The 14717-nt window shown below is 32.9% G+C and overlaps 1 protein-coding gene across 1 annotated transcript in view; it reads right to left on the bottom strand.

The window, feature by feature from the left end:
* Positions 1-1088: 1088 nt before the first annotated feature.
* LOC145292214 (tRNA wybutosine-synthesizing protein 5-like) overlaps positions 1089-14717 on the bottom strand; it is an 86045-nt gene continuing 72416 nt past the window's right edge. The window contains exons 9-10 of the mRNA XM_080138528.1: positions 10399-10470; positions 1089-1600 (exon numbers count right to left, since the gene is read on the bottom strand). Of these exons, the coding sequence (XP_079994654.1) occupies positions 1511-1600; positions 10399-10470 (162 nt within the window). The 3' untranslated portion in view covers positions 1089-1510. The remainder of the gene's footprint in view (positions 1601-10398; positions 10471-14717) is intronic.

The following is a 14717-nucleotide window of genomic DNA, read 5'->3' as shown; positions in this document are numbered from 1 at the left end:
TTACCAGATCAGCCTGTCTGAAGATATCGGCTTCCTGACTTAAAATTGATCTTTTTTTTTTCCTTTTTCTTTGCAAAACTCAATCATGTTTCATGAAAAACAAAATCAAATTTTTTCTACAAAACAACCAAACCAAACATCATGAATAAATATGTGTAATGGTTGTCGTTACATTTAAACACTCGAACCCAACACATCGTATCTGAAATAGTCACAAAGGAAAACAAAAAAGGAACGAAATTCCACTTTTTTTTCAGTTGAAATGAAATGCATTTATGCTTCTTCCAAAATAACGCATTGCATCTTGTTCCAAAATAACGTGTTGTTCATGTCAACCATTTGCTATTTTCAATCTTTGTTCAGTTTGAGACTTTTTTGCAATTAAATTCATTTTAAAATTTCAATTTTTTCAATTTCAACACATCGTCATGCACGAGATGTATATTTCATGATTTCAATTTTTATGTCTTTATTCATAAAAAAAAATACAATGACAAATACAAAAAAAAAATACACTGACAAATACAAAAAAAAATACACTGACAAATACAAAAAAAAATACACTGACAAATACAAAAAAAATACACTGACAAATACAAAAAAAATACACTGACAAATACAAAAAAAAAATACAATGACAAATACAAAAAAATACACTGACAAATACAAAAAAATACACTGACAAATACAAAAAAAAATACATTGACAAATACAAAAAAATACACTGACAAATACAAAAAAATACACTGACAAATACAAAAAAATACACTGACAAATACAAAAAAAATATACTGACAAATACAAAAAAAATATACTGACAAATACAAAAAAAATATACTGACAAATACAAAAAAAATATACTGACAAATACAAAAAAAATACACTGACAAATACAAAAAAAATACACTGACAAATACAAAAAAATACACTGACAAATACAAAAAAAATACAATGACAAATACAAAAAAAATACAATGACAAATACAAAAAAAATACAATGACAAATACAAAAAAAAATACACTGACAAATACAAAAAAAATACACTGACAAATACAAAAAATTGTAAAGAAATTTAAATGTAAAAATATAATTTTATAAAATTTATTTTTACTCTTATGAGATTTTGTGCAGTTTTCAATCTGTATGGTGAGCTTTTGTTCTAGAAACAAAATAAAAATATCAATATGTGGAGGGGGGGTAATTTTACGTCAAATGCATTTACCAAATTGAATACCCTTCTAAAAATTTAACAGTTGATTAAAAAAAGATATTTGAAAACTTGATAACCCAAAGATCACATATTTAAAGTTTAAAAAAATAAAAATTCAGAATACGCACATTCAATATGTCTGCCAATTTTTTTCTTTGCTGTTTCACAGAAAGGAAAAGGAGAAGATATTGAGCAAATAGTTAAAAAACAAAAAACAAAAAAAAACCCCAAAAAACTGATGAAGATGCTGCAAATGACGATACTCATATAATTCTTCTGATGATGCAAACGTCATTCTTTTACAGTTCTTCATGGAATTTGGTCGATTTTTCGATCGCTTCAATCAGTAAATTCAGATCATTCATTAATTCTTCGCACCGCAGCCAAATCTGTTGAGGATGAAAATAAGTCAATTTAGGTTGCGATTTCAGTTGCAAAATTAACTTTGGATTTTTTGGACTATTGTTCTCATCTTGAATGTTATTTTCGAGATGAGAACAGTCGTCCATTAGAAAGGATTTTGTAAGAAATGAGAAGAAGCTGAAGTTGACACACGAAAATGATGCCTCAAAAAGGAATTGAAATAAACATTTTACTATCAATACTTTCGGTAGTGATAAAATTTCATTTTTCATGCATAGAAAAAGACATTTCTTTTTGGTTTTTCTTAAGTTAAAATTCAATTTTTTTTGTTTTCGAGAAGTTAATAAGGTAATTAAAATTTAATTCACAATCAATTTTCACTCATTTTTCACTGCTTTTAAAGCTAATTAATCTTATTCAGGACGCAAGATTTTAAAGAAAGAAAAAAATAATATATCAACAAAAAGAAGCATTAAAATTATGTCTTTTTTTTTTTTACATGGAGTTCACCACTTATCAAGGCCCAATGGCCACTCGGGGATAAGGGTTATTGTGTGTACAGTAATCAAAGGGATAGTGTAGCAATAGTATTGGAGAATTGATAAGGTGTCATTACTTAGAGGGGGGGGCGGTTCATCAGGAATTTGTTTGTGTTGGACTTGAAGACATCAAGGTTGAAGTCGGTAGGGAAACAGGCAAGCGGAACAGAGTTCCACAGGCATGCAGTTCTAAGAAAGAAGCTTTGTTCGTGGAATCTACGTTTTGATTTAGGCGCAGATAAGGAGTGGGGAAAATTATTAACGGTGGTTTCAGCTAGTCGGGTGGTTTTTGAAAAAGATTGGCGAGGGGGGACCAGAGAATGGAGCTCAGACGAGCACTTGCCATGGAAATAACGATAGAACAAAGATATGCTCGCTACGTCTCTCCTGTGGGAAAGAGGTTGCAGGGAAGAGAAAAGGGCATCCTCAACTAAGCCACAAAGTCTACTTTGTACTCTGTCAAGGCAGGATAGGCTGTTTTTAGCAGCTCCTGCCCAGATGTGACAGCAGTACTCCATCCTTGGATGCACTTGGCTCTTATATAGATAGAGAATTGCATAAGTAGTGAGATATCTTCTGGAGCAGTAGAAGGATCCCACCATTTTCCCAGCGACCTTGGCCACAGACTTGATGTATGTGTTCCATTTAAGATCAGGAGTAAAGGTCAAACCCAGAAGCTTATCAAAACATGGGGCCTCCCCTAGACGAGAGCCATCCATTTCAATTGATGCTGGATGGGGATCAGAGCGTTTATGATGTAGAGATAGGAGCTTGGTCTTAGATGAATTAAAAGGTAACCAGCTACCTCTTTCCCCATTGTACCACGCGCTCAAGATCAGAGGAGAGAGAATCAGAGAGAACATCATCATCTATTTACGGCCTTTGATGTGTTTCCGTAGATGGTCGTGTAATCAGCATAGATGTCAACGACAGATTTTAGTATGTGTTTTGGGAGATCATTGATGTAGATCAGGAAGAGAGTTGGGCCCAGTATGGACCCCTGAGGGACTCCAGCATTAATACTGTGGGCCTCTGACTTCTGCCCATCAACCACTATTATGAACCTATCAGAGAGAAATGATTTAATGATCGAGAAAACATTTCCAGTTATACCGTAGCTGGAAATCTTGTGTAGTAGGCCTTTATGCCAAACCTTATCGAAGGCCTTTGATATGTCGAGAGCAATTGCCCTAGAAATGAAGCCTTTGTCGAGAGAAGTTAATGTTATTTTTTGTATTATTAACAGGAAATAATATTCATACACCAAGGAAGACTCTTTGTTTGGATGGATGCATAATGCAGACAGACATATCAAGTTGAAGTGCAACTTGACAAAATATTTTTATTTATGTTCATGCTGAAACTCAATTTATTCTTCAGAGTCGTTTAATATTAAATCTTTCTTACCTATCTCTTGATATCTAAATCGATAAGGGGATGTGTCTGGAGCACTAAATGTTTCGGTTTTGATTCTAGTTTTAAGGTTTAAGCTTTAGGATTTTAAAGAAAGAAAAAAAATAATATAACAATTCGGGATTGTGAGACATAAAATTATCTGTTGACAACTACAATAGCTAATATATCATTTTTTGTATTCAAATGTTTATTGAAATTTTGCTTGAATTGAAGAATGAACAAATGTAAGCATAACACGAATGAAGACGAGTTGACAAGTTATTACAGAAACTGACTATGAAACAAAGCAACAGTGACTACAAGACGAAATATTAATAAATTAAGAATAACGTAATTGGATGTTCGTGTTAATCAACAATTGTGACTATGTTGAATAATCTAAATCTAAATATGCAAAGTCCAGTTCCTTAGCATAGACGATTGGTCATCGCCAGTCAGTAACTGGTAGACACAGATCACAATGAATGGCACAGGACTTTCTTTAATTTTTTTTATTGTAGTTGCAAATTGGAAACTGACCATCGTTTTTCAAACAACATCTGGTCACCCATTAAAGTACTTACCAGGCTCAACATTGCTTAACTTCTGTGCTTTTGACAACAAACAAGAAATCTTATTTACACAAAGTTTATGACATTTGTTGCAGCCAAGTTGCCATTTAGTTGCATTTCAGGTAATAGATGACGTTAACGTGGTTAATGACACAGACAGACAATCTGGTGTGCAGAGTTCAAATTCAGTTCATTCCACAGAAACAATTCACCTGCTGTAAGTACCCAATGTTTATCTAAAAAAAGTTCTAACTAAAAAGATATCAGGGAAACGAATGCTAACAACAAAATAATCTGATTCAAACGAAATTTTTGAATATTTAAAGTTGATTGATGTGCATTGATTGTATGGAATTTTTTTTTTATTCACGTTCAGCGCTAACAAGACATATCGCCACTTAGATGTAAGGGCTACTATTTGGAATCATGCCTAGGAAAGATTAACAAGATTTTGGTTTATGTTACATTTAAACTTCTGCATATCAGTACAGTCAGGGAAGCAGATAACAGGAAGGGAATTCCAAAGTCTAGCTGTTTGAGGGAAGAAACTATTAGAATAGAAAGCTTTCTGGCATTTAGGGACCTCAACAGTGAAGGGGTGTGATTTTGTTGTTAAGCAGGTTTGTTGGGGATATGTATGTTGAGGGGGCACAAGTGCAACGAGTTCAGAGCACATTTTATTAAAATATTTGTAAAACAGGCACAGAGATGCAACATTGTGGTGATGGGACAGGGGTTGGAGCTTAGTTGACAAAGTGGGATATATTAGATTGAAAATTCTTTTTTTTTGGACCCTATTCAAGAGAGAGACTAGTGGTAGATGCACCAGCCAAGATGTGACAACAATACTCTATGCATGGGCGAATGATGGCCTTGTAGAGATACAGGATACTCTCAAGTATGAGTAGGCTTCTAGCTCAATAGAGGGAACCCACCTTTGCAGCGGCCTTCGCAATGTCCTCAGCATATTTGTTCCAATTCATATCATTTGTTAAGGTTTGCCTACTAAAATCTCAATCTTCAAAAACTTGCTAACTTTTGTCGGAGGACAACTCTTGTCTTCTGATCCGCATCTCTTCAAAAAATACCTTTGCCTCCAAAATACATCTGCTGAACACGATGCGCAAACAAAATATCTTGAAAGAGATGCATCATCTTCCTCAAAGAATTGGCTTTAACAAGTACTACTACATGGTGAAACGATAAAATTGCCCCCCCCCAAGAAAAACAACTCTATAGCTTTATTTTAAAACTTTTATTGAAAAAAATCAATTTAGGAAACTTGATTATGTAGTAGAGCTGACATCTAGTCAATGCAGCCTCCTTCAGCCTCAATCACCACCTTGATAAAGGTCCAGAACTGAGAGCATGCTTTTTCCATAAGTGCTGACAGGAGCTCAGTGAATACTCGGCAGATGGCAGTGATCCGGCTGGTTTTTGGTTTTAGGAGGTCATGTTGGTGATGTTCTGGACATATGACCAAACCAAGTAGTCCAGCGAGTTCAGATCAGGGGGAGGAGAGGGACCAGTGATATAAAAAAAAACGGTTTTCAGCAAACAAAGGCTACAAAGTGGTAGCACTTCTTCTGAAGCCATGCCTTGGTCTCTTTCGACTTGTGGACTAGCGCCGAGTCCTGCTGCCACACCTAGGGTCTGCCAACGGCCACCTTATTGCACAAGTGGATCATCACACTCACATCCAGGTACACTTTAGTGTTGACTTTCAAGCCGACTGAAGATGTGAGGTGGCATGATGTGGCCCTCACTTTAAACCACACCAAAGACCATAACCGTGGCCAAGAAACTTTGTTTTCATCACCCTGGGCATGTCCTTGTTATTTGTGGCAATCCAACAATGCATTTTGAGGGTGCTGGCAATGGTCCTGTTGTCATAACTTGGATTGGTAGAGAGCATAAGTTGTACAGCTCATTGAACGTTGTGTTACTTTCAGACATGACTGAAGTCTCTTATCGCTCTTGTACACAACTGGCAAACTAGTAGATGGTCTGCAACAAAAAGGCGCTGGTTTTTATCAAACGGAAATGGCAGAAACACTAGAGGATGACCTCCAATCTGAATGGGGACAAAAATGGATAGTTACATTCAATGCTGCTAAGACTAAGCTTGTTTCCTTTAATAATTACAAGAAACCTTCTCTATCACCAATAGCAATGGTCAAAGACTCTTTATCTGAAAGTACATCTTTTAAACTCCTCAGCCTAACATTCACAGGAAACATGAGTTGGAGCAATTACATTAAGAACATTGCCAGGACCGCTGCGAAGAAAGTGGGTTCTCTCTACCGTGCTAGAAAACTAATAACGCCCGAAAGTATATTGTACCTCTAAAAAGCCATTATTCGCCCATGTATGGAGTACTGTTGTCACATTTGGTTGCTGCATCTGCTACTTGTCTCACTCCTTGACAGGGTTCAAAAGAGAGTCACCAACCTGATATGTCCTGAACTGTCATCTAAGCTTCAGCCTCTGTCCCATCGACGAAATGTTGCATCCTCTGCCTGTTCTACAAGTACTTTAATGGTGAACTGCAAGCACTTCTACCCCCGCGACGTTAATTTCCCCCGACAAGCAGCTAAATCCCACCCCTCCAGATATCCCTAGATGTAAGAGAGCCTCCTTCTATTCCAGTAGTTTCTTCCTCAGAACTGCTAGACTTTGGAATTCCCTTCTGGGTCCCTGTTTCCCTAACTGTACTGACATGCAGAAGTTCAAGTGTAACGTGAACTGACATCTTGTTGCCGAACTCCCCACATAGTACCCCTGTAGCTTATGTCCGTTATAATAGCCCCCTACATCAAAGTGGCAATGTGCCTTGTTTGGGGTGAAAATGTAGTAAAAAAAAAAAAAAAAAAAAAAAAAATTATTGTTCCACTCTGTATAACTGTCAATCATTGATCCAATATTCCAATATTCCAATATTCCAAATCCAAAACCATTTGTTTGATACATCAATGTAAATCAATGTATTTGATAATGTTATCCGCAAGAATCTAAAAGGGTTTAGTCTGATAAAGTTTAACTGCAACAAGAACACATGAAAAATGCCAGTAATTTCAAAATGCAACACTGATAGAGGAAGTGATTTAAGTGAAAATATATTTAAAACCGAAACAAACAGAAACTATATGACAATAAAGAAACAATTAGTCTTGCATTTATATTAAACTAGCAGGGATACCCGGCGTTGCACGGGTTTTTGGGGGTGTGTATGTAGGAGAGGGTGACCCTATTTTAATATCATAAAAAAAACATGATGTTAAGAAAAATTGGAAAAACCAAAACAAACCAGAACAGCGAACAAACGTTTAAAAAAAAAAAAAAAAAAATAAAAATAAGGAAAAAAAAGTTTAGGTAAATAGACAGGCTCTAACCCGAAACATCGAGGCTAAGGCAGAAAAAAAATGCCAGACACGTTATCCCTAGGCCAAAGAGATATACACTTAATAATTGATAAAATTAAACCTTTAAAAACACTTGCAGATGGTTTAAACTAACGTGAACGTTTTCTAGGTCAAACATTACGTCATTGTCGTAGTAGCAGGAGCAGATAAAATGAAAGAACGATTTTTTTCGCCCCCCCCCTTCTAGAAAAGGGCCCAGTTTAGGGTGAAGGAATTAATGTTTTTGGCCAATTTTTCGATATTTGTCGGGCGAAGGTTGGAGCTTCAAAATGATACGTATCTGGCAAAAATCCGTGGCCATTTCAAAAGTTTTTGCATGACATACACACGCACACACAAACATTTTTGCTTTTATATACATAGACTAGCAGGGGTACCCGGCGTTGCTCGAGTGTTTCAAGGTGTGTATGCTCTTAAATTAAAAAGAAACCCGGGGGGGGGGGAGTAATGGTAGGATCGAACCCAAAGCCCTGAGGCGAAGTTGGAAAATAAAATGTGAAAAAAACATGAACCATTAACTGTTCGGCCAGCCAGAATGAGTTACTGAAAGATGTTTGAATTTATTTAAGTAAGAACAAAATTGACAGGTGCCCGCACGGAAGTCGTAGAGTTAACATTTTGTGTGAGCGTTACAACATAAGCAATAGCTATTCAGCAGTTAACATTTTCTGCGGGACAGTTTTTAATGAGGTCAATGACGCAGTTTGTTTGTTTTTACCTAACTTTGGGGAAAAACAACTCCCCTGTTTATTAAGGGAGTGTATCGTCTCGTCTCAAAATGAAAACCATCTGATATGATGACAGTATGCCGACATTGACCAAACGTTATGTCGCTTTCTAGAGATCATTGGCACCAGTGATTCGAATAGAGTTTTGCTTTTTTTTTATACGGAAAAACAAAAGTAACATGCGGCGATCCCAAAATGTCAAATATTTAACGTTTCAGAGTCGGGCAAATTAAATAGATGGGCGACCTCCGTTTGTAACTTGTAGATATTATGATTTCGATGTGATATAAAAAATTTTAAAAATGAGCGACGGCTTTGAGAAGCCACCGAAAAAAATCCTTTTGCGGACATACAGAAAAAGCGAAGACACATACATACATACATTTTCGCTTTTCTATTTATAGATTAGCTGGACGCCCAGTTGAACAATACGTTTGATATATTAATTTATACAGATTGCATATTGTTGTTCTCAATCATAATGAACACATAGTTAACAAATAGCAAATCGTCAATTTTTCATGCATACCACATAGAATCAATCCTCTACTGAAAACTATATATTACGAGGACTAATTTGCAAAAAAAAAAGAAGATAATGTCCATCAAATTCTATCCGTGTTTGTTTACAATATCACACCAGCTGACGATGAATGTCCTGGAAAAGTCACTTCTGATTAATATTTAGTTTTAAGATATGCAAACAAAGAAATGATTTGCGGTGATTTTAAATATTTTTTTATATCATAAATTGAACTCATTAATTAGAAAAATTTAAAAGAAAATAAGGTACACTTGGGCTTGAACAGAGGATCATACGATCTGTAGCCGAATGCTCTACCAACGAGTTATATCTCCAGATGACGATAAATTCTGTTTTTTTTTAAGAAATGATTTGCTGAGATTTTATTATCTCCCTTTGTCGGTGTAACGTAAAATATTCCTCTGTAAAAGAAATCTTTTTTATCTATAAGAAAGAAAGACTAATTTTAGAATGGGATTTTTTTGGATACTTAGATGAATTTCTGTACAAAACATATCTAAGAACACTGCCAGACATATAAATTACCTTTGTGTGAAATTTGCAAAAGATAGGCTCAGATGTTTCAGAACCTATAAGAAAGGAACTCTCTCACACACACACACACACAATAAAAAAATGACTTTGATATAATAGTTGAAATAACAGTAATATTTGAACTACGTTTTTATTAAAAACAAAATTAAATAAAACTGAAAACAGAAATTTTTTTACTTACTTTTTTCTTTTCATTTTGTAAAAGTACTAAAATTTTCGATTTTAACATTTTTTTTTTTAGAAAATGATTTAATAATTTTTATCAGGGGGAGCAGAAGTTTTTTTGTATAAATTCAATGTAAAAGAAATCATTTTAAGTTTCACTTAGTTTTGGATCTGCGTTTAGTCCTCCCCCAAAATTTACAAATGCCTTTTTGTAACTCAGCTACAGACAATCCTAAGCAATGAATAATTCAATAGTTCAAATAATTCGAGGCTGGAATTTCTTGAATTAATTTGATATTTGCTGAAATTCATATCAGCTGCTTATTTTTATTTGCGGCAATTCAAAAAATGAACAAGTTTTCTTCTAAAAGACGTTTGTATTGTATGAATTAACTTTTTGTTTTGTTCATTACACATAATTATTTTGGGATTATAAAAATAATGTCAAAAAATTGTTATACAAGTGATGTCAGCTTCTTCAAAATATGGTTTCTATAAATCACCAACTTGCAAGACAAAAACTGATAAAAATATAACAAAAACTGATTAAAAAAATAACAAAAACTGATAAAAATATAACAAAAACTGATTAAAAAATAACAAAAACTGATTAAAAAAATAACAAAAACTGATTAAAAAAATAACAAAAACTGATTAAAAAAATAACAAAAACTGATTAAAAAAATAACAAAAACTGATTAAAAAAATAACAAAAACTGATTAAAAAAATAACAAAAACTGATTAAAAAAATAACAAAAACTGATTAAAAAAATAACAAAAACTGATTAAAAAAATAACAAAAACTGATTTAAAAAAAAATTAAAGAATCAAAACAATAAAAGTTTAATTCCAAATTTATAAAATAAAAATTAAATTTATTTTTGACTAAAAAACAAACAAAAAAAAACATTAAAAAAAAAAAACCTTTTCTGAGATTCCTTCCACTTCGGATTTGGTAATTTTCTCATCTTTGTTGGCATCAAATAAATTAAAAATCTGAAAGAAAAACAATTACTTTTTTTTATATAAAAAAATAGATTTACACATTTATTTCATACTTTTTCATATTCAGATTGCATTACATATATTAGAACTTATCACCCTACTATAAATAATATTGCAATCAAGAAAAAGCAGCAATGTGTTAAAATGCCTTGTGTAGTGCATAAGGGACGGACTTTGCCAATGGTGACCACGAACTTGCTGATTTTAATATTCAAATTGTTAATCGACTTCTCATCGACTTTATATATTTTAACTTACCAACACCCAACGTGGTTTAAGGTATGTTTTACTTTTCACTTTTTAATTTCCATTTCTGCTCCTTTGCACTTTTACTTCCTCAACAACTGAAGATGATTCGTGGACGAATCGAAAGCACTTGTGACAGTAACAACTATGAAACCTTTATTAGTATTTTCGATTTTGATATAAAAAAAATTACAAACAAGAATCATAAAGCAAAGTGTCTCCATGCATTTAATAATGTTTGCTTGAATATATATATATATATATATATATAATTTCATATGCCTAGATAAAATGTTATAAGAAATATTTTATGTATCCATTTTTATTATTTACTTAGAGAGAGAGAGAATAAAAAATATTAACTCAAATTAACAGGAAATAGTAATCATACACCAAGTAACGAGTAAAACAATGATTTTATTCTGTATAAACCATCCTTGTTTGGATGGATGAATAACACGTACAGAAATATATCGACAAGTTGAAATGCAAAACGTTTCATTTCAACTTGCCGACATATTTTTCCTTTTTTTTCTGTGAATGCCCAAATTCAATTCATTTCTTCAAGTCGTTTAATCTTTCTTATCTTTTGATAGCTACGTTCATAGGAAACGTGCCTGGAGCGCTAAATGTTTAGTTTCCATTTTAGCTGATGGTTCCTAAGTCATTTATTTTAAACTTATAAAATCACTAATCTTCTATATAATCATAAAACTCAAATGATCGTTTAACGGGTGTTGTAATGCAACATCCGGTTAACGACTTCCGGTTGCACATGCGTACATAAACATAAACTCATAACAGTGTAAAACAAATAAACACAAATCGCTACTTTTTTTGCAGAACGGCGATTTTTTTTTTTAAATTTATTCTCCATTTTTAATACACCTTTCTTTAAAAACATTCATACATTTTCTTCTACACTACCAACATAAATAAATAACCCCCAGTAAATATGTTTTTTTTATTTGCGTTAAAATAAATAATCAACGCGACAATAAAACGCATTGTACGGTTTTTTTTTTACATCATTCATTTCCACATTGTCTTAATTAGTTTTATTGACCTTATTATTAACATGAGTCATGAATGTTTGTTTAAAATAAATGAAAAAAATTTACATTTTATTTTAATTTTCTATTTAAAAAAAAACCTTTCTTAACATGGGGAGAGTTTTTTTTTTTTTTTTTTTTTTAACTATTCTGTACTTTCAACTAACAATTTATATTAAAAAAGATATATCAAAATTTGAATTTAACTTCAAGTATTGTGGTATCTGTTCAGTGCACATTTACCTATAAGTATGGCAAACCACTTATAATTCAATGGCTGTATGTTTATTTTGGAAAAAAAAAAACTATTATAAACAGAATTACTCATAGAAATCTATATTCTTTTTTCATTTTAATATACTTTCATAGAAATGTTTCTGTTATGTCACAAAAAACTATTTTCTTTACGTCACAAGTGTCACGCTCATACATTAATTCCATAGGTAATATAACATACTGACCCAACGGGTCACTGGTAGTCTAGTATGTATTAATTGCAATATAATATTTAAAAGAGAATTAACTCTGTAAACAAATATGGAATCTGCATGAATAAAAATATATTTAAACATATTTTATGACCGGGAAATATTCATTATTCAAATGTAAATAATTCTTCCATTGCCGTAGAAATATTCATTATTCAAATGTAAATAATTCTTCCATTGCCGTAGATATAACATTTATGCAGATATATGAGATAACAGCAGAAGTAATGCCTTTTGTTTAAGTGGAACAAAATGTAATTCTTTATTTTAATTGAAAATGTTCGTTTTTATGTCACACCCTTTATATTATTATTTCATGTATTTAAAATGTTTATATGCTATTTTATGTATAGATTTTCAGTATTACTTCAACAGTGCTCAACACGTAAGTAGTAAGTTACTAAATGCATATATTTTCATAAATTACTATATATATATATATATATATATATATATATATATATATAGTAGTTTTAGCAAAAACTAAGACTTCAAGAAATGGGTTGATAGCAACAAAAAGTGTATTTCATGGTTAGTTACAATTGTTTCAAGTCTATTCGGACAAATTCAAACAATATGTCGTTTGAAAATTTTCACAAGAACAGCCTTTCTTCAGACTTATTAAATAAAAACACTAACAATGAAACATTAAGGAAAAGAAACATTTCCTTTATGAGAAAAAGAAAACAAGCGAGAACACTTTACCTCTGTCGCATCCTTTGTAAAGTATTTTGTAAAGATTACTGAATTATATTAACCCAGTATAATTCGGAATATGACAAATTTGTATATATATATATATATATATATATATATATATATATATATGATGATTGCAACGTCTTGTCAGACGAGTGCCACCCCCTCAGACATTTAAAATCCATGATTCCAAATGTCTGAGGGAGTATCTATACAAATATGATGTTACAGAGTTTTAGCTTTGTACGACAGCTAAGTCTCTCTCTCGGTTCAAAATGTTGAGATCCAGCAACAAGCAAGAGCAAGATAGCCAGCAACAAATTAAACTGCAGACCAGCTTAATGCGGGTACTGGTCTTCTGCTTTATGGTTTTTTAAATCAGAGATTTGCTTCTCCTAGAAAGGTTGCCTTCACCACGGCTTACGGGAGCCCTCTCTACCCCAATACACATATACACACACACACACACACAAATATACACGGTGCTAGTTGGCCGTTGACCCAGAAAAAGAGTTCATTCGTCCTTTGGAAGGTCTTGTTTTTAATCCTTCAGGGAGACTAGCCGCCCTCCTCACTAAACAAGTCTGGTGGGGGGAATCAGTTTAGTCGCCGGTGACCCGACCATGAGGCAGGTAGTACTGGGTTACATGGTACCAGTAGCATATGACATGACCTGATACACACACACACACACACGCACATGTATGCTTCTTTCAAAAGCACATAATTTTTGGCCGATGCTTCACTCTTCTTCAGTGTGAAGACTGAAGCAGCAGTTGAAAATTATGTATTCCTACACATCAACAAATAGGAAATAAATACAGAAAAGATATAAACATTTATATATTTTTTGTATTGATTTATTATCTATACATATTTTTATATATCAAAAAGGAATACACTTGGATACAACATGCAATATATATATATATATATATATATAGTAATTTATAAAATGTATATGGCGATTAAGCTACACTGAATATTCCGCATTTCATCCACTCTAGGACTCTTCAGGCTTATGCGCATAAGCCTGAAGAGTCCTAGAGTGGATGAAACGCCGAATATTCAGTGTAGCTTAATCGCCATATACATTTTATAACTTACTAACTAGCTCTACCTACCTATTGAGCACTTTTGAAGTAAATACTTAAAGTTTACACATAAATCTATACTTTCGTATATTAATTTAGGTGAGTAAATTAAGTAATTATATATATATATATATATATATATATATATACACACACACACACTAGTCTTCCTATTGGCCGTTAAAAGGTAAGATGAAAACTGTTCAAAATAAAATAATGATTTTGAGATTATCTTGTTGTTTATTGTCTTGAGAAAACATTTTTTTAAGTGATAAGTGAAAAAATAAAAGTTAGGAAGCCTCCAGAGCACTACAGCAAGCACTAATTAAAATTAATGAGGTCCTACTAAAAGCACCACAAAAACCAATTTTTTTACCTCCCTAAAATTATTTCTCTCTCCTCTGATCTTGAGCACATGGTACAATGGGGAAAAAAGTGGCTGGTTACTTTTAATGCATCTAAAACTAAGCTTCTATCTTAGTATCATCAACGATCTGATCCTCATCTGGTATCAATTGAAATGAATGGCTCTCATCTTGGGGAGGCCTCATGTTTTAACAAGCTTCTGGGCTTGATCATTACTCCTGATCTGAAATGAAACACGTACATTAAATCCGTTGCCAAGGCCGCTGGAAAAATGGTGGGATCCTTCTATTGAT

The sequence above is a fragment of the Euprymna scolopes genome, chromosome 13, assembly GCF_053919585.1.
Source record: "Euprymna scolopes isolate OS-2025 chromosome 13, ASM5391958v1, whole genome shotgun sequence".
Lineage (NCBI taxonomy): Eukaryota > Metazoa > Mollusca > Cephalopoda > Sepiida > Sepiolidae > Euprymna > Euprymna scolopes.
This window is presented reverse-complemented; position numbering and strand designations above follow the sequence as displayed.